The 19,949-nt window shown below is 40.3% G+C and overlaps 1 protein-coding gene across 1 annotated transcript in view; it reads right to left on the bottom strand.

Annotated features, from left to right (window-relative positions):
• tead4 (TEA domain transcription factor 4) overlaps positions 1-18,627 on the bottom strand; it is a 36,856-nt gene extending 18,229 nt beyond the window's left edge. The window contains exons 1-2 of the mRNA XM_005728189.1: positions 18,569-18,627; positions 9,552-9,892 (exon numbers count right to left, since the gene is read on the bottom strand). Coding sequence (XP_005728246.1) covers positions 9,552-9,558 — 7 coding nt within the window. The 5' untranslated portion in view covers positions 9,559-9,892; positions 18,569-18,627. The remainder of the gene's footprint in view (positions 1-9,551; positions 9,893-18,568) is intronic.
• Between the last annotated feature and the right edge of the window lie 1,322 nt (positions 18,628-19,949).

Genomic DNA, 19,949 nt, shown 5'->3' with positions numbered 1-19,949 from the left:
ATTACGTCAGACATCGCTTGAAAACAAAACAGTGAGCAAATAAAGCAACTTAGGCAACTTGAGGCCAAGCTTGACTTTGTTGGCTGCCTGAACCAACTCAAATAGCTATAAATGACTTAAACTTAGATCAGCTTGATGAAACGCTTTTGGAAATGTGGGACTCACAAATTCCTACTGCACAAAAAATAAAATAAAATAAAATAAAACAATGAGCAACCTATAGGTCTATGGTGCCACTGAGGAATTAACAATAAAATATATTATTCCTCCTTTCCCACTAGAAAAACATGTGGAAGACTTTACTGATCTGGTGGTCTGAGTCAAAAGGACTACAGTTCATGTAAAAACTCTAAAAGTGTTACACATTATATAACACGGTTGAAATATGCAGAAAATGTGTTTTCTTAACGTGCTGCTATGGTCAAGGTATAAGGACATGAATTAGAATAAATGAGAGTCGGTTTGGAGAGTAAAAGAGGAAAAAATGGTCGATATTATTCTGCCTAAAGCTTCAGGCCCCTGAAACACATACACACACACACACATTCAGTATTATCCAACTGTAGGACTGCTTTTGTATAAGGCTTTTGTGGACTAAACCCTGCTCCAAAATGCTTTGCACTCCAGTTTATACACACAACCACACAAGTCGATATAGACATATACTGGCACACAGACACACACACACACTCCAGCCCCAGCTGCGGCATTCATTCCGTCTCAATCTTATTTTCCTTTCAGGGCTGTAACTCCTCAACCGTTTAGTGTTTATCAGGAGGTGCACTCGCTGGCCGATTGTTTGAGCCCCTAAATGCATATTTCTTTAATTCCCCAGGGATTAAGAAAGTGTTCCACATTTCCTTGCAATCAAACTCTTGAAAAGACGAACACAGAGCTTTGTCAAAGTCCTCACAGTACTTGACCTCAAATGAACATTAAGTTGCCTGCATTGAGTTCCTCACATTACAGCAGCAAGTTCTTCCAGTTCCCACCGATTTATCTTCAGTGTACAGTAAGATGTACGTTGCATATCCAATAGGGATTTTCAAAGTAGCAGACACAGATGTGTGAGCATGTCTCCACAGATGAATGCAGTTCTTCAATTTTGTCATTTTTCTCGCCAGATTTTTTGAACCTTTGTCATGCCCTGAATGTAAGTTGTTGTAAAACTTGATCAACCTGTAAAGTGCCATTCTTAGAGCAAGCAAAAGACAGTGAGGTTAGAGCTGTAGCTTCCTGAAAGGCTGTATGGTTAAAAAAAACAAAAAAAACAACAGCTCCTAAGAGCTATTGTTTTTCTGTTCTATAGTAAAGTGAAACAATTTAACAATTCAATTCAAAATTGAATGATTTCAAAATTATTCTGTCACCATAGCGATGGACAATATGACAATATTGTATGTATTCCAAGCGATACACAACGTCATTAAGGAGCCGTCAAACACACTTCGCCTCATGCTCACATATCAGATGCCCTGCCACTCCTAGTGTGCTTGGGGAAGGGCCCCTCAAAAATACCCTCCAACACACCCATGAGATCAGAGAGGCGACTCAGTCACACAGCGATGAGATCATGATATCCAATGGGACCAGCACAGACAGAGAACCAGTGCCAGCCAAGGCTGCAGGAAAGTCAGTAGGAACATTATACCATCACCCAGTGGTCAGCGGTCTGATGTTGTTTATCACACTGCCTGCAGTCACGGACTCGTCTAAGGGGGAATCTGATTCTGGAAACATTTCTTAAGGGTATGAAAAGTGATGTAGAAGAAGCCAAGTCAGGGTTTTACTGCGCTCAAGATATACTGCTGGGCTTTGCAATGTAGGAAAAAGTTTATAATAATATCACCACCATATGAGTGAGGGAAAAGTGTAAGTTAGAAGAGCTTCTATAAAGCTGTAATAACATTACTATAAAAAAAATCATCTATAACATTATTTCACACTTGGACCACCATTCAAAGAGACACACCTGTTAACTGTTAACAAGACAACTGAATGGTTAGTGGAAGGTTAATGTATACTTTGTTAGTTGCGTAATATTTTTTGAATAAGCCAAAGTAAAATGTATTTACAACATCCAACATGTACTGCAACAATACCACAAGTAAAAATCGCGTGGTCAGCAAACAAGATGTGTGACATGATCCAGCTTTTTCACTTCAGATAAGAATTTTGACACCTCATTTTAGGGCACTGGCCAATACTGAGTCACTGGGTTGTGACTCGGTGTTCTCTTTTCCTCCAATTTAAAGTTATAATGTCACTAGTGTCGTGCCTTGTCATATCGCCCGTGATTATACAGGTATAAATGTTTATGGGATGTCATATTGTGATATCATTGCTATAGGAAATATATTACCCACCTCTGAATGTGACAGTCCTTACAGAACCTGCAAGGCATAGTAATATTACATAGAAAAGCATGTACCCCCTCACAGCAATCTGATTTGTCATTTATATAACAGTTAGCTTACAACGGTGACAAGTGGTTACATTTCAGCAAAGTAGAGTTATAAGTTATGAATGTTGCACATCTGATTTCGTATTTTTAGAACATGTACACTTTTTGTATGCCAAATGCTAATCAAATTAGTTGTTTGGATTATCAAACTAATAGTTGGGAGGTGGGTTTCAAATAAAATACTGGTGTTGAAATAAAGTTATTTTAAAAGAAACATTTCTATTTGTATAAAAGAAGCATAAAAACAGCTGCCCCTGTTCCAGCCTGTAGACAATTGAAAACATCTCTTAACTGTATTCAGTAATGGAGAAAAAAAAAAAGTCATGCAAGACGTTAGAAAAGCTGTTGCCTTCTTTTGTCTTCTCCTCTTCCTCCTCAGGCCTGTTGATAAAGATCAGGGAAAAGTGGACGGGTTTTGTAAAGTTCTGTCAAAGTCAACCGCCGGGCCTGGCTGGTAGTAAAATTCATAAATTTGCCCTTCAGAGATGCAGATGCAGTTATAACTGGCCCAGTCTGATCTCACTCCCTCTGCTTTTCAGTGTTTCTCTCTACCCAGTGCATTCATCATGACATTACCATATAGACACCGACTGGTGTGCTGGGTCCTGCATGGACTGTTTTGACATTTTCCTTTATCCATTATATATGTATATATGTGTAAATAAATAACCCTTTTTGCATAAAGTCCTATGGATATCCATACCACATTAACTGATACACACAAAACAATGTGTCAAATATCCATATACTATGCTGTGTTGCATCTTTGCCATATTTAAGCGTTAATAACAGTTTAGAAATTCCTATGATACTCTCCAAAGACACATCTGTATTTGATGTGTCTTTGTATTTGTATCTGACCTTTGTATTTGTGTGTTTCTATGAGTTTCTATGTGTCATGCATACTTCCAAAAACCAAACTGTCCTATCACAGTAGTCGACTAGTCGACTAGTCACGATTAAGTCGACTATCAAAATCGTCGACGACTCATTTAATAGTCGACGCGTCGTTTGAAGCTTTGTAAGATCACAAAAGACGCAGGAATAAGTAGTAGAATTTAAGAGTGTAATAACGGACTGAAACCGAAGATGGCAGCACTGCAAGGATGCCAGCTGCCATTAAACCCCGAAGAAGAAGAAACTGTGTTCCAGAATTCATAGCGCAGCTCAGCTCAGTTTCCAACAATGGCGGCAGCTAGTTAGTTTTAATATTACTCTTATTATTCTTTCTGGGTCACAAAATAAACGTTTAACATATTTTCAGGCGAGAATGTAGCTGTGTAAACCTCAAATATCGGCTCAGTTTATCAAGACGCCACATATTTTCAAAAGCGCTCCGACGTTTTCGGAGACGTCTGTTACCCACTAGCTCGATAGCTAGCCGGGGGCAAGGCTAACTAGAGCCGTGAGAACACCGGACTCCTGGCAAATCGTTTTCAAACTCCCCACGGTCTTTTGCTACTCAGGTTAAACATATATAAGTCACTTAGATAACCTAAAAATGTTATTGTTTGGCTTTTTTTTTAAAGTATTTTATTTGTTCTGGGGTAAATCGGTTTGGCTGAGATTAAAGTTATAGCTTTACACAACTGAATAAACGTCAAGCAGACAACTGATTATCAGAAGTGTGAGATGCTCGAGAATATACTCCGGTGTCCTGTTATATTTTAGATAGCAAGGAGTTTATTAAACTTCACCGAAACAATCTGCAAATTTCATTAAAATTTAATAAACTATCATCTTGTCTTTATTTTTAGTTAGCACATACCTTAAACACTTAAAGCTGTAAGCTAATGATAGTTATATAAGAGCAGATGCTGCTGGTGCAATAAGCTGTACGTTTTACATCCAATGGATGATGATCTGATTAGTCACTAATTGCAAAAATAATCGGTGACTAGTCGACTATCAAAATAATCGTTTGTGGCAGCCCTATATCAGAGTAACTTCCATGATCAGACTAGAGCAGAGGCGTGAAGATCTAACAGATTTCAAATCCACTAGTGTCTTAAGAGTTGCTATGACTTACGCAGGGAAGTGTGTGTGTAATTTTGCAGGCACATCTTTCTACTTGTTTCTTTCAACCTTGTAGATCTGAAAAGATTAGATAAAGTGGCAGAGGCAACCCTGTTACATGGATGGTGCTGCTCACCATATCTTACTGGTTACACTCTGAGACAGAGAGAGAAGTCAGTGGTGAAAAAAAGGCGAGAGAGTAGTGTGTAAGATTCCAAAAGTCAGCAAAGGGGGGGTGTCTCCGGACAGCATCAAATCCCATGACAGCCTTAAGCCTGGAGTAAAGACTCCAGATTTCTCATGAGAACCTTCCATGTCATCCTATCATCATCCTATCATCACTAAGGCTTGGGTGTCTCCCATAAATGATTCATATGCAATGTAATTGCAGGAAAAATATATCCACAAACACTTGTGTGGCAGTATACTATTATCAGTTCATTAAGGTGATTAAATAAATTACTTTCTATTATTTCTAAATTATTTTCAGGTTAAACAAATAATGTCACTAATTCAAAATCTGGACTGCTACAAAAAAAAACCCTAAGTAAATAAAAAAACACATTATTCATTTTTCCAAACGATGGCACTATGTCTGTATCAGTGTCTTCATTTCACCTCTACCTACATATATGATCTCACTTTTTCAAGCAGGCAACTGAGGCAGAGCTACTGAAGGAAACCACTTGAAAACACAGGCCTTCAGCTTCCTCAAAGGTCACCGGGTCAACACTGCTGGTGAATCTCTCACTTTACTGCCACAGTCTGGACCTAGGTGAGGACTCGCTGTTAGCTTTCCACTGACCTTTACCGTTATGTTCATTAGGAGCACGACTTGAGACAAAAAAACGTTTGCATCGCCTGACAAAAAGCGACAATGGGCTGACACGTTGCGCAAGCCAAGCGCGGTGGGAGCATGATTCACTGTGTGGGTATTCTTTGTTCTGAACTGACAGAAAGAATATGTCACTACTGTCGGGAGCTTTGTTGAGTTTATCCACTTCACTAACACAGACTCTTTTTTTTTTTCCAAAGAGGAAATAAGACACGTCAAAATGTGAGAAAAGTGCTCCCTACACAGATGTTATGAAATCCAGAATGACAAAACCAAACAGCTGCATAAAACTTTGTGTGACGCAAGAGATAATAAAAAAGAGATAATGCTGCTAAATTAAAAAAAGGAAGGTATTAAAAAGACATCATTAAAAGAAAACAATTGCATTTGCAAAAGCAGCACATAAATTAGCGTGGCAGATATATGGCCACAAATAAACGGGGGGAGATAATCATATTTCCAGAGCTACATTCTTTTAGTGAGAGCTGTCAGCACATTTTGGGACTTTCTTTCCATTATTGCAGCATGGGGCCTTCGTTCTGACCACGGGGCACATCACTTGCTGAGAGCCACACAAGGCAGGAAATGTTTTCCTTGGCAGATGCATGTCGAATTACTGCTGAAGCACATAACCGCCACAATTTCCGTGACACCGTCCCTAATAAGCAAGCTAATACGTCTGTTGAGTAATGGGCACGGGGGCCGGGGCAATACATGGTATTATGGGAAAAAATGTGGCGCGTATATGCAGAGTATGCAGTGAAAAAGCTTTTATTCGATTTAGGAATTTACAATGCAGAAGGTGATCCAAACACTCTGCTTCTGTTTTGCCTGCCTGGAGACTCAATATCATATTGTTTAGCAAAGAATGGCATTCATTCTTCGAAGTGGAATTCAACCTGAAATTCGGAGCATGTCGTCCTCAGCCAACAGACACACAGTTATTTTGCTAACAGTTTGTTTTGTCTATGTATCCATATTTAACCTGCACTAGACAACTAAATCACATTTCTAAAAGCATTAAGTCATGGATTTACTATTTCATGTATGCCTTTAGAGATATTCTAAGTTGATATTTGATTTAGCTACCTGATTAAAGACCACCCATCTGCGCTTTAACAACATTAACGACACTAAAGACCTTCAAAGTGGCTTTGCATCGATTGTGGTTGCTTGAATAACTTGAGTTGTTGGCCACCGGTGACCTCGGGGATGGCGATAAAAGGGGAGCTGCAGGGGCTGCAAAGGCTTTAAGGGACGGGCTGCTCTTTCTGTTTAGAGGCAATGGGGGCAAAGTGGGCCATGCATGGGCTCAGTCCTGTCTCATTTCTCAAGTCATAAATCCGGATTTGCCACAAGGCTGTCAGGTTGAACTCAGGGAACAGCTGGAGGCGAAATGAAAGGCGGCTACACCAGCAGACACGAGAGAGAGAGAAAAGCGGTTGTTCATTAAGAACGAAAAGAGACTGAGACTAAAAGATATGAGGGCGGTAAATCAGAGATAGCAGAAAAACAGAATATGACTTCTACCTAAAATGAAACTGACAGATATACGCACAGCTGAGACAGGTGTGAGAGAGTTGTGCCGTGCATCGAGGCCATACACGACACCGCTGCCCACCTTGGTGTTTATTTGTCCACCCCTCCTCCCCCCTCCAGGCGCTCAAAGGGTAAACGTCTATTCTGGTTTAGGGTTACAGCCAAGCTGCCTTGAACCCCCGGGCTTCAAGCGTGCATGCCATTCTTGGCAAGCCGACGCACTCCCTGGCACGCATCGCCTGCCCCTGACCCCCACAGGGAGGAAGGGGTCCCTCAGTGCTTTCCTTGACAAAAAAAAAACCCTAACCCCACATCTTTGCTGATCCAGTCCTCCCCCACCCCTCGCCACGGCCCCGTGACACAGAGTGACACACCTGCCCCTCTCTCATGCCCTACTCCAACTATTATTACAGGCTTTATAAGGGTTTAAGTGATGATCAGAGGATGGCCATGACCTCAATAGGTCACCAAGCTAGGCCAGGCAAAGCTAACAGTTAAAGGAGCTGTCTGGCACGGTGACAAAACAAGGCGATGACAGAGTCTGTCTGAAAGCACCACTACCTCTGGCTGCTCTGTTTTCCACCTACCAGATCTACTATCAAACAGTCACTCAGGGGGCCAAACCATCTGTCGCCAAACATCTTTCAGCAAAATGCTGTAAAGGCATGTCACCTCACCTTCCCAACACCTGTTTGGGAATGACATTTTCCACACATTCATTATCGAAAGACCTGCAGTGTAGTTGTGTAGCAACTACAAACTAAAGACGACTATTTTAGGGTTGAATTTGGGATGTTAGATTTCATATATGAAGATGAAATGTAGGGCTTCTTTTTTGAAATTTTGTGCTGGTGCTATAGAGCCATTTCGCCACTCTCACATGCAAGACCCATAAAAACTGAAAAGCTGCTACCACATCTCAGTGTGTTCGATATTTCATACTGTTTTTAAGCATCCCTATTACCTCTACAGTAACTTCGCATTTACCATACTGATAGGATGCACCATTCTATGCAAGCTCAGAATTTTTTAAATATAGCCAGGACTCAAGGTCTGAAGGTTTCTGGTTATCTGTCATATAACAGGAGGAAGAAGTACATCAAAGCATGAAATATTTCCTGTATCCACTTGGTGGCCCTATGATAATTGCCAAACACTGATATGTAGATGTGTTCGAAACCTAGCTGTCAAAGGCCACGAGGCATGGTACGCCCTAGACAGGTTGCCAGTCTGTCGCAGAGCAACTATTCATGCTCACATTCACTCCTAAGGGCATTTTTGGATCACCAGTTAACCTAAACCCATGCATGTATATGCAAACACATATCTAAAAATGTCACTGGCCCTAATTTAAGCAGATATACAGTTCAGTTTATAATGAGGTGTGTGTGGGGGTGAATATTTATCTCTTTTTGCCCCACAACAAGTTATAAAGGTTTGGAAGTATTCAAAGAGGCTCACAGGTGGATTTTCACAATAGTCCAGTTACAAGAAATCATTATGTTACTGACAAACCAGCAATGAACACATTAATTTCTCACAGCTTTGAATGCATCAGAAAAGTTAACTGTATATTAATCAATATATTATTCAAACAGCACATTTAGCACAGTCAAAGAATTTGGATCCCACCTCAGCTGTCTTCTCTGTTGAGGCAAAATCTAATTCATGGAGATACCTTCACACTATTTGCTTTATATGCCATGACCAACATTTGTGTTGTGAATGTAAAAAAAGATAAAATCATTCTTAATTTATAAATTTAATACTTTAACACTCTTGCTACGGATGTCAAATGCATCTTACATCATGAGCCACATACAGCTCACTTTAATCTTAAGTGGCAAGACCAGTAAAAAATCCCCTTTCTTTCAGTGTAAAGTAATTTAATCCCTGAGAAATGTCAATATGAGAAAAAGAAATGTCATTTCATCTCAGTTTTTTTAAATGCTAAAGAAATGCTGCAGAAATCTTTGGACCTAAATCTTGAGAAATAAATGTGCACAATTAAAGAAAAGGTTCGTTGCCCAGACTGTTCTGTATTTATAAAGCAGAAGGTTTTTGTTGTTGCCGGAGTCTTTGCCAGGCTGATTAAGTTCCCAGGGCCTTATGTTTGACACCCCTAGTCTATAATATAAAAAGGTCAGCTGTGACATGCCAATTTCTGAGTGTCTAAGTAAGCCAAATGATTTGCATGGTTGTCAAGAGTCAAGAGTGCATTATATATACATAGCAAGTGAATATGGCTTAACCCTATAAAGCCTCAACTGTGAATTAATTGTCATAAAATTCTTTTTTTGGGGGGAGTGCTTATTAAACTTTCTGACAAATTTAAAAAATCATCCATTTCTATATATATATGTTTTAATTTGTGTCATATTTGCTACATCCAGCATTTTTTTTTTTGCAGTTTAGCACTTGAAAACATATTATAGAGTTGTAGGTTTTTTTGGTAGAGAAAAGAACAAAAACACACACCAATGATGTAGAAGTCTTAACAACTCATAAAGACTCTGTGTATTAAATATGATACACTATGCATTAAGGACCTGTGTGTCTGAAAGTGTAACATAGTGTTAAATCAAATTGGAGACTTGTTGACTTGTTTAATTTAAGGAGAATTATCCTCAACCCTGGTTCACATGAGAACATCATCCTGTCCTTCACAGTGAGAGTAGACTATAGAGATGGGCGTACCGTACATCTTGCCCTCATCTGAGAGGATGATCTTCCTACGGCCACAGGGTGGGTAGATGGCCAGGGCCTCCTGGAAGCTCTGCTCGATGTCAGGGCTCCACACACCCTCGGCATCATTCTCTAGGGGTTTGTCGAGTCCGTCCCCCAGCTCCTCACTCCCACCCCTGGGGGAGGGAGCTGGCACCCACTCTGCAGACGTGGTGGGATGACAGAGAGAGGACCACAGAGCGAGTGGTGGAGGGTCTGAGCTTTGTGGTAGATGGACGTGGAAGGAGATCGAGGTGTCCGCAGGGAGCAAATCTGTCTGTATGAACTGCACAGGTGTGATGGTGATGCTGCGTCTGGATGTGGCAGGACAGAAAAGAAAGGCAGAAGAGGAAAAAATTGAAGTGGTGCTCTGTCAGTTTACACAAAATGTTTTAATGATTTTACATTATTTCCAAAATAGTGTGTAGATAACAATAGTGTTTTTTGTTATCTAACAAAGACAACCACTTATATGTATGCTTTTAAACGTTTGATATCATTTGTGCTGTTACTAAAACAGCAACAATAGAACATTTCCTATGATAAGCATTTCACAAAACCAATGACTGTTATTAACTAATATTTTATAATTTTATCAGTTATTCAGCTTATGGACATGGTCAGCAGCTACAACAGTTACCACACACAGCCTATAAAGACCATTATTCAAAATCTTAGTTCTTTCATTTAGAAGCAGGGGTTAAAATGGACTTCGGTGCGTTGGGGAACCTGAAGATCAGGTGTAGCAACGCAGAATTAACCAGAAAAGAGTCACATAATAATTTGTTTTGTGCATTCCAGTACAATGTTCTTTGTGTACAGAATGTGATCAGCTGATTTGTGTTGCTACTCCGACATCACTGCTCTTTGTGGATTTTGACAACTGATATAAGCAGATCTTAAGTGAGCTACATGGCAGATTTCGATCACCTAGACACTACAAAGTTAGTATAAAAGGTAGCCTGGACTAAAGTGCCCGGTAACCAGTGAATAACACAAAACTAGTAACAACTTATTTTTCATGACATTTCACAAAAACACAAAAACACAAAATCCAATATCGGAATTAAAACTAATAAATCAGGACAATAAAATTGAAAGATTAGAAAAATATACTAGCTGAGCAGCTACACCTGTCCTTTCCTCTCCTTTTTATGTTTTTTTTTTTTTTGGGGGGGGGGGGGGGGGGGTTCTCTCCCTGGGAGAAACTGTACATTTAGCTCACAGAAACATTTTGTGACAAATTTTTGGAGCTGTTTGAAAAGCTGCAGTTTGAAATTACACGGCACCTTTAAAAAACTTTTTTAATTGCAATTTAACATTTCTATTCTGTTTCTGCTCGCTTTTTTTCAGTAGCTAACTGATGCTTAAGTACTAAATGTTGATTTACAACAGCATCATCAACAGATCACAGGGATGGAAAGCAAAAGGGATATGCTGAAGATGTAAGGGGCAGTGGGATGTTATTATTTTCTTAATACTGAGCAAATATCTTCATGTCTTCATAATATCTTCAGAAAAGTGAATCATGTTGAGGAAATGTCACTGAGACCCAGTTCTTAGCTACACTATTAGCAACCTAGCTGCTACATTAGGGCCATTATTAGATCAACATCTGCTAACCCTCACTGGGGAAAAAAAAGATTAATAATAAGTTTAATGCCAACATGAAAACAAATAATGGAGGGCATGTGGTGTTGGAGGAGAGGAGGGGTGTGACAAATGAGAAGACACATTAAAGTTGCGTCACGTTGCAAGTTGCATCCTCAGACACACTTAGACCCACATGCCAAGTGGAATCACAGCAGGATATTAAAGCCATGGGGCTTTTTTAAGGATTGTCCATTTCTTCACCAGCGCTATAAGTGACTGTGTTATTACAATCCTCAGCTGAGGTCCTAATCAATGTGTTTATGCATTGTTTGGGGTGTAAGAGTGTTGTAACAACAAGATGAGTTATTAAAACGATTAACTTGTGCATTCCTGTGACTGTTTGCGACAGGGGGGAAAAACAAACAAACTTCTAAACAGTACTGAAATCCAGAGGGAAGGGTGACAGTGTAGGGATGTTTGAGTCGCAGCAGATTCACATCCTGTTTTCCCTACGCACCAATTTCTTTAGGATATGCACACAGCCCTTATGTATATTTGGGAGGGGAGAATGAGACAGTTGTCGGCTCCACCGCTTCCTCTTGACAAATGGAGAAGGAGGAGAAAAACGGGAGAACGGCCACAATAGTAGGACGCGGTGAAGAAAGAGCTCCGCACTCATGAGTCAATACAAACAGGGGTTTGTGTCACTGACTTTTTTCCTGCCGGTGCTCTCCATGGCCATTTAGGGCAGCAACGAGAAAAGCGGTGACCATTACGTCAGTTATAATGCCAAACCTGAACGTGTGTGGAGAGAGTACAAGGATCTCAAACGAAAAAGGCTGTGATTGGCAAGAGATCTGGGGAGTGAGTAAGACTCTCCAGCCATCCCCCACCCCCTGCTCTCCCCACCCCTGCACTTCCTCTGAGCGCCCCGATGTTCCACAAAGCTTCCTGCAAGGCGTCCGGCCAGTCAGCCATTCGGCCCCATCAATTTCTGTTTCTTACACACGCATGAACTTACATGTGTACAAACAACAACGGATATAGATTTTAAAAACAACTTGAACCCACACAAACTCCAACACATGAAAAGCAAAAAGTCAGAAAACACTAAAAGCAGTATGCCATATTTACTAAGGGAGCAGACTGTCCATACACAAACCTATGAGCAATTCTTCTCAGTGTTTAATTCTGACGTTTAAAATATAACAAGGATTCAGGAAAACGGTTCTACTTAGGATTAGGGTTTGTGAAAGAAGCATTTGAAGCATCCATTGGATAAGGTTTCATGGTTTCATCTCTATAAACTGCGAGAATTCCCATTTTAAAGATTTAATCATTAATAAAATGCATAACGCACTCGCCGTGTGTCCAGGTGATGATTCATTTGTAAACAGGAGTCAAACCTTTGAACTCTGGATAACCCTCAAGGAAAAAAATCTGACCTGATCCTGCACTCAAGGTGTGACATTGTTCATAATCAACTAGTTAACAGATCTTCTCTTGTGACGCTGTGAAGGTCAAAGTGGCACTGCTTTTATAACGTATGCTTAAAAAATACTCGGCCTAGCCAAGCATCTGTGTGACATGTGCGGTGTAACGGAGTGGCGTTAGTTTATCCACAGATTTTAACAGACCTATTGCCATTAAGAAGAAAACTAGGAAACCAAGTCACATAACATGGCTCGCTTAAACGATCCCTCCAGCCTTATCCAACCTAAGTTTTCTGAATTAAATCCCTCACATAATTCAAACTAGTTAAAAAGCTTATGTAAGCTGTAATCTCGATCACAAGCTCACCAGCTAGTCAAGAGCTAATGGGTTGCGATAAAACTAAACTTTCTGAAACTGACAGATATAATCCCAGTGTGACATTTCTATTGTTTATGGACGTGATTTTAAACTAAACACAACTCCAGTTCAGGGTCACTGCATGTCAAAGTGAGAACTGTGGGGGCCATAAACCATTAGTGTGGAGCTCTGTGCCTCTCTCGAAGCGTCCAGGAGGTTAATTAACCTAAGCCATGCCTTAAAACAGCCCTCTCCCCTCCCTCACGCCTCCAGACCAGCCCCAGCGTGGCCCCTCTACACTGGATCTGCTCAACAGGATAATCCCCCAGCTGGTGCTGTGGTCAAGGGGCCACGTAACCCCTTGGCTGCCCCGACTCCTTTACACAACTGTACACACTGACCAACTAAGCAAACCCGGTCATGGTTAAAACTTGTGAGACAGAGGGGGAAAAAAAAAACACACTTGGGACACACAAAAACACAAATATGCCCACACATACACAAGTTAAAACGCTAACAAAGACTTTATCAGAGCAGGGTCGTATGCAAGGCTGAGGCACACATACAGAGAAACAATGAAACCTTCCCTCTGACACACACACTGACACATATTGTAAAACATGAGCAACAAGCAGCTGCAGGTAGTTGAGCCTCAGGTTGTTCTGGACCAGAGCCAGCCAGGTGGGCAAGCAGGGCAGCTTTTTATAAACAACGTCAATCAGCTGTGCAGTTCAACACCAACAACACTAGTTATTGGAAACACTGTACTGACAGACACTGCTAATGACTTTGGTAATGTCCTGATTATTTTAATTGCACCCCGAGCTTCATCTTAGTGGTTTTAGCGTAAAACCTCATGTTCTTCAGAAGGAAACAATTTTCACCTATTAGCAGTGTTACTGTGAGCATGAGGCCACACAGGGACACAGAGACTGAGACAGATACTGTGTAGATATCCAGAAGTCACAGTACTTGCTACACTCACAGAGTGTGTCTGTGTGCGAGTGTGTGCGTTGTGCTGAAGTGGTCACAATCTCCACTAATCGGGCCGGGAATGTAAAGACAGGCAGGAAACATTCTGGCTAAAAGGCAGTAGTATGGGATCAGGCTACGTGATAGAAATAAAGTGGCAGTGAGAGCCTCTGGCTGCAAACAGGTTTGTTTTGTTAGGTTTTTGCTGAGAGCACGTGTTCTCTGGCACCGAGTCCCACTGGGCTGCCCCAGCGGGAGTCTCCGAGCTCCACACACTAAACAAACACAGTGGCTTTTGCATATTTTGCATATTAGACATAAAAGGACGACTTTGATACGGCAATGTAAACCCCTCACAGTATATTTACACATCACAAGCAGCAGCCAAAGGTTGTTTTCACAATCATCCTGTCGATATATTGATCAGTTGACTGATTAGCACTTAAAGTGCAAATGATCATCTGACAGCTCTGCCTGGTTGCACAGTCCACAACCCCTCTATGATCATTTGGTCTCACCGCTTGCAGCCAGATGTAGCGTTCACCTGCAGCAGGCTGCTCTAAATTCCCAGCATCAATCAAGAGTCTTATAGACTTGTGGCGACAGGAAGCTGTGCAAATAAAATCAGTCATGGTGGGTTTAAACTAAGTAAAACAGGGGGCTCCAAATGCTGGGCTGATAAGCAGGTAATGACAACAAACTATTAACACTAATAACATGCGGTATGTTAAGCTGCCAAAAGTTAGTGGAGTGGTTGTTCTCAACAGTCCAAGGTGTAAATGCTTCCGTAACTGCTTGAACATGATGAGGGCTGGTAAAGACTTTTGTTTCTTTTGTTAATTTGCTATTATAATACAGAATCCCACAGTTAAGACTTAACTTCTGCCCTTTCTACATGCCACTGGGGAAAAGAGCTGAGGTCTTTCATATGAATCCCAGATAATCCAAATGTAAAGATTTATCAGACTGGCTGGAATCAATAGACAACACAGACACACACTGCACAGTGCTACGGGTGCTCAGCAGCGTTAGCAGAAAAGGAGGGGAGAGCTGTGCAAAAAGTCTTTGTTCTACAAGGCTCATATCTGAGGCATTATTCGTTTTTCTCGTGCAAGCGGAGGAGGAATGATCGCTATGTGGGATGAGTACAGGAAAAAAAAAAAAAGAAACTCCTCCACTGTGGAGAGGACCTGTCTCAGGGCAGCTATGCACACACAAACACACAATGATTCCCAAACAAGGATGAAAGCGCACATATTTCTCTTCTTGATCACACACCTTTTTTAACCTCCCCTCTCGTTCCACTCATTCACCCACACAAACACACAAACACATCCACCTCTAGGCCCAGCCACATCCACCCACACGCACACAAATGCTACTCCAGTGTGAACAAAGCAACCTTAGAGTTCAGATTACATTATAATTCATGTGTCTGGGACAAGAGTGAACCCAAAGCCTTGAAAACAGAAAGGCCAACTCCTCTAGCTGCCAGACTCTTCAGAGGAGGCTCTGGCAGGTGCGATTTTTACCCTTCCATCACAGTCACTCCTGCTCCTTCACACCTGTTGCTCCTCTGAAAAATATACTCACTCAGCTGACCTACAAACACCATAACACACACACACACGATCCACACTCTGAACTGTACATGTATTAAAATATATTGAACAATGAAAAGTCTATAATACACACATAAGGTTGAAATCTGAGTATTTTTATTGTTTTAAAGATCCGGTGTGTAGGATTTTGGTGGATATGCAGGAGGAAAGGAATAAAGTATTTATAAGCATGCTTTGCTTTGTGTATTAATACCTGAAAATAGGAACTGCTTTGGTTCTATTAGTTCTGTTCTCCTTTGCGAAGTAGTGAGTGAATGGACTCAAAACTTTCACTACAAACCTCATTCACTCAATGACACACACATTCATGCATTTTTCTATAACTGCTTTGTGTAACACTCATACACACTGATGATGGATTCATCAGGGGCAACTCAGGGTTCAGTATCCTGCCCAAGGATACTTCGACATGCACTTCAGAGTAGCCAGGGAATCGATCCATGGTAGATACCACCATGTTTCTACAGTAGCCCAGAACAGACAAACTAATCAACAAGTCTTGATAGGACCTTTTCGTGTGTTTAGCAGCCTGACCTAAGGGACATGACAGGTATTCATCTGGATGAGCCAAAATGGACACAGCAGTAAAGCTAAAATCAGAAATTGAGACAAAAATAATAATATGAAATACTTTTTTTCTTTTCGCTTTGAAGCAAAGCTGCTTAAATGCAATTGTCCCAGCCACTGTACACACTGTACACACACACACACACACTTAACTGAAAACATCAATAAAGCTTTGCAAACTAGTTTTGTTTTTTGTTTTTTAAAGATCGTTTTCACAGCTCACCTATTAATAGAGACTTATACACTTATACACTTATACACTATAAAATTGCTTTGTGTAGATTTTCTTTTCTTGTATTTCATTTCTAGCAGTTCCACAGATTCCCATGTCACTGTGGGTATTACAAAAAGAAACATGATCCAGAATCTATAATCCAGCATAAGCATGAAGGCCTCCTATCCAAACCACATTTACATCTTGTGTTGACTGATACACCGCTGCTGATGCGTTACAGTGTAACGAGAATTTAGACAATATAGTGCGTTGATGAGTGCAGACAGTTGCTTTCTAACTCTAAGAGGTTTACCACACTACATGCTGTTTTTGTGATTCACATCACACCAATTTGTCATAATCTGCAAAACTTTGAGCTGCCAAATCAAATACACGCATAAAGTAGAACTGCATAACTATTTTAAACTTCATTACTACCACCACTAAAAGCTGAGGAGTATGTGTGCATTGACGCAGTGTACAGCAACTAATTACACTGTATTTTTGGATTTTGCTTAAGTGCAAATACGCAGGGCTTCTTCTCTGCTTGTTTATTTCCATTTATTTTTGTTTTTTCAGGTACAGCTTCTTTGAAAATAAAGAGTATGAGAACAAGTCTTGTAATGATTTACACAACTGTTAAAAGCTGAACTCAACTCCTCTTCAGTGTGCAACACTATGATGATTACATTACGCCTTAAAGCATGACTACAACTATTAAGTGGATATACACTAAAAAGCAAATGACAGCTCCATCTTACCTCTTACATATGTCCTAAAAAGTAAAAAAAACAAACAAAAAAAAAACAACAACCCCATATCTCTAATGAATGATATCAAGTCATTTTAGCCAAAAAGAACATTAAAATGTCTTTTTTAAAAGAGATCTGGCCAAGAGGAAGGCAGAGACTGCAAAAAATACAACATCACAGTTCTGTGGGACATTTAAACAACCAAAAAAGACAATAAAGCACAATCATAAAGATACCAACGAGACATGTCATTTCTTTATCCTGACTACATTCAAGTTACCAGTATAAGCAATTTGGTAGATATTTACACACAAACATCGGAAATGACTTTTGACAGTTGATCACTTTTTTTTGCACAACACCAGTATTCAAAATAAATAAATAAAATAAAATAAAGTATTGGCAGTAATTAAACTGCTGTAAATGGCTTGTCGACCTGTAAGGTATCAAAGCAGATCCCTCGTGAATGATATCAAGTCATCTAAGAACCCTTCTGTCCACAAGGTAGAAGCTACAATCATTGTTTGTTCAAGTGATTTTTATACATCCTTTAAAAAGTCTGAGATTTCAAAACTCTTTTTCGAGACAGACCTGGTCAAGAGAGCAGCATAAAACGGCAACAAATATAACAAAACAGATATTTTAAATGGCCAAAAAACTGCTTTGATTATAATCTAGAGCGCAGGGTAAATGCATACATGCAAAACACGTCATGTCTTTAATCCCGTTGACTGTAGCCTATTTGCCGAACTAAACAAATATATTAGACATTTAAAAAAAATTTAATAAAAAAAACAAACATCGGGAGTCCCACAGTTCATGACATAATAAATTATAGTTTAAAAAGACACGAAGCAATTTTTTTTATTTTGCTAGTACGATTCTACTTGAAGTTCTACCTAACCGTCCCACTGATGACATCATTTATCCCAGCTTTTAAATCACACTTAAATACAATTCAATCAATAGCAGACTGAGAAGGCACTACCCTGTCAAAACACTTACACACTACTCACACTTGTTGAGAAGAAAAGAAGGGGAGTGGTGGAGGGCAGAAAACTTAATTAATCCTGCGGGTTAATAAATACACCGTTTGAATGATCCCGGAGTAAAACTTTACCCAGACAGGTGCTAATGTTTGACCGCACAGCCCTGACGTTATTCCCTCACACTAAAAAAAAAAAAGAAAGAGAGAGAGAAGGAGAAAGGCTAAAGCACAGGAAGTCAGAGCTCACTTACTCCACCGCTGGAATTAAAAGAAGGGGGAAATGCAGGAATTCCAGCGAAGAAATGCGAGTAATTTATGGAATGTTGTCTCCGACAGCGAGTGTGAGCTGTTTCAGAGAGAAGGCGCTCAAACAACTGACTTCACATCCACGTTGTTCAACAAACTGAAAGTTTCACTCCGACAGACCCCGCAACTGAAACCTGAACAGCGCTCAACACTCAGAAAACTGTGAAACATTTGCACCGGCTTACCTGGTCAAACTCCTGTTAGCAGTCCGGCAGGCAGGCAGGCGGGCAGGTAGAGTAGTATTTTATTTTATTATTATGATTTTTTTTAAAAAATAAAATAAGGAGTAGGGGGTTTTCTTCTTATTTTTTTCCGTCTTTGTTTGTTTTCTGCTTCCTCGTCTCCTTCCTGAAGCCGCTTGTTTGAAGCGAGAGGAGGGCAGGAATTTCAAGAATTAGCCGTGGTATGACATGAAGCCTGGAAAAAGCCAGAGAAAAAGACCCAGGGAGGGAAGGAGGAGGGGGGGAGACAGAGGAGGGGAGGGCGCGAGGAGGTCTGACCGGCCAACACGTAATGACGAAAAGGGGGAGAGGAAGAGGAGGGCTCAGAAAGGAGAGGAAAGGGTGGAAGAGCATGGCATTAAGAAGAATAATTTAAAAAGAACTCAAACAGAAAGGATACACAATATTAAAGCACTCAACTTCTTCATGAACACTGACAATGGGTGTACAAACACACCATTTATAGGACAAGCGTGTTACACTGGATCCCCACTGTAACTGAAATCACTGGTTTAATCCTTCAAATTTTATTAAGCTTTATATCAGGTACAATGAACGACCGTTGCCACAAATGTAATATTTCAGATCCATACTATAGGGGCTCAACAGTTTTTTGCCTGCTATAAAGAATCACTATTGCACTTTGACTTGTTGAATAATAAGTGCATATACTTTATCCACCGTATTTCTATCACTTGTGATACACCTGAACAGTTAAAGCTACCTTAAGCGCTGCTATTAAATTTATACTCTCCAGGCCTTATGCCTTATTATACTAAAGAAACAATATTAAATATGTCTTTAAAAATAAATTGCCCATATTAATGTCTATCCAAGATGGCTATCTTTTTTTCAAAAGTTTTTTCCCCCCATATAACTTGTAACCTTTTGCTTTTCAGCTCTAGTTTGCTTATTATGTCACATGATCAGACCAAAAGGCGATAATATTGTTAGACTCGGGTATATTGTGCAAGTCATTAAAGGCCTGGAGGCATAATTGTCTGAGATGTAATTCTGAACTTTGGACTCTTCCAAGGCTACATATGCGGAATAACGTGAACTGGGTAACAGAGCCCCCTGCTGGACATTCTGGGTGGTGCGTGTGTTCGTTCAGTGGAAAGCCATCACAGTTCTCTCTAAAGGTTGTAACCTGGGGTTTATTCTAGCCGTACTGTTTTTAAGACTCACAGTCATGTTCATTTGGACAAGCTGCACTTGGTAATATAGGAAGAGTTCATTCTTGGTGATGTCCTGGTTATGTATAAGTACACAGAAAGCAGAGGCAATGTCAAATTAGGCGCAATGTAATTTTTGTTTCAAAGATTAACAACAACAATAAAAAAAA

Source organism: Pundamilia nyererei, unplaced genomic scaffold (assembly GCF_000239375.1).
Source record: "Pundamilia nyererei isolate P.nyererei 1_Seehausen unplaced genomic scaffold, PunNye1.0 scaffold00027, whole genome shotgun sequence".
In the NCBI taxonomy this organism is placed as follows: Eukaryota; Metazoa; Chordata; class Actinopteri; order Cichliformes; family Cichlidae; genus Pundamilia; species Pundamilia nyererei.
This window is presented reverse-complemented; position numbering and strand designations above follow the sequence as displayed.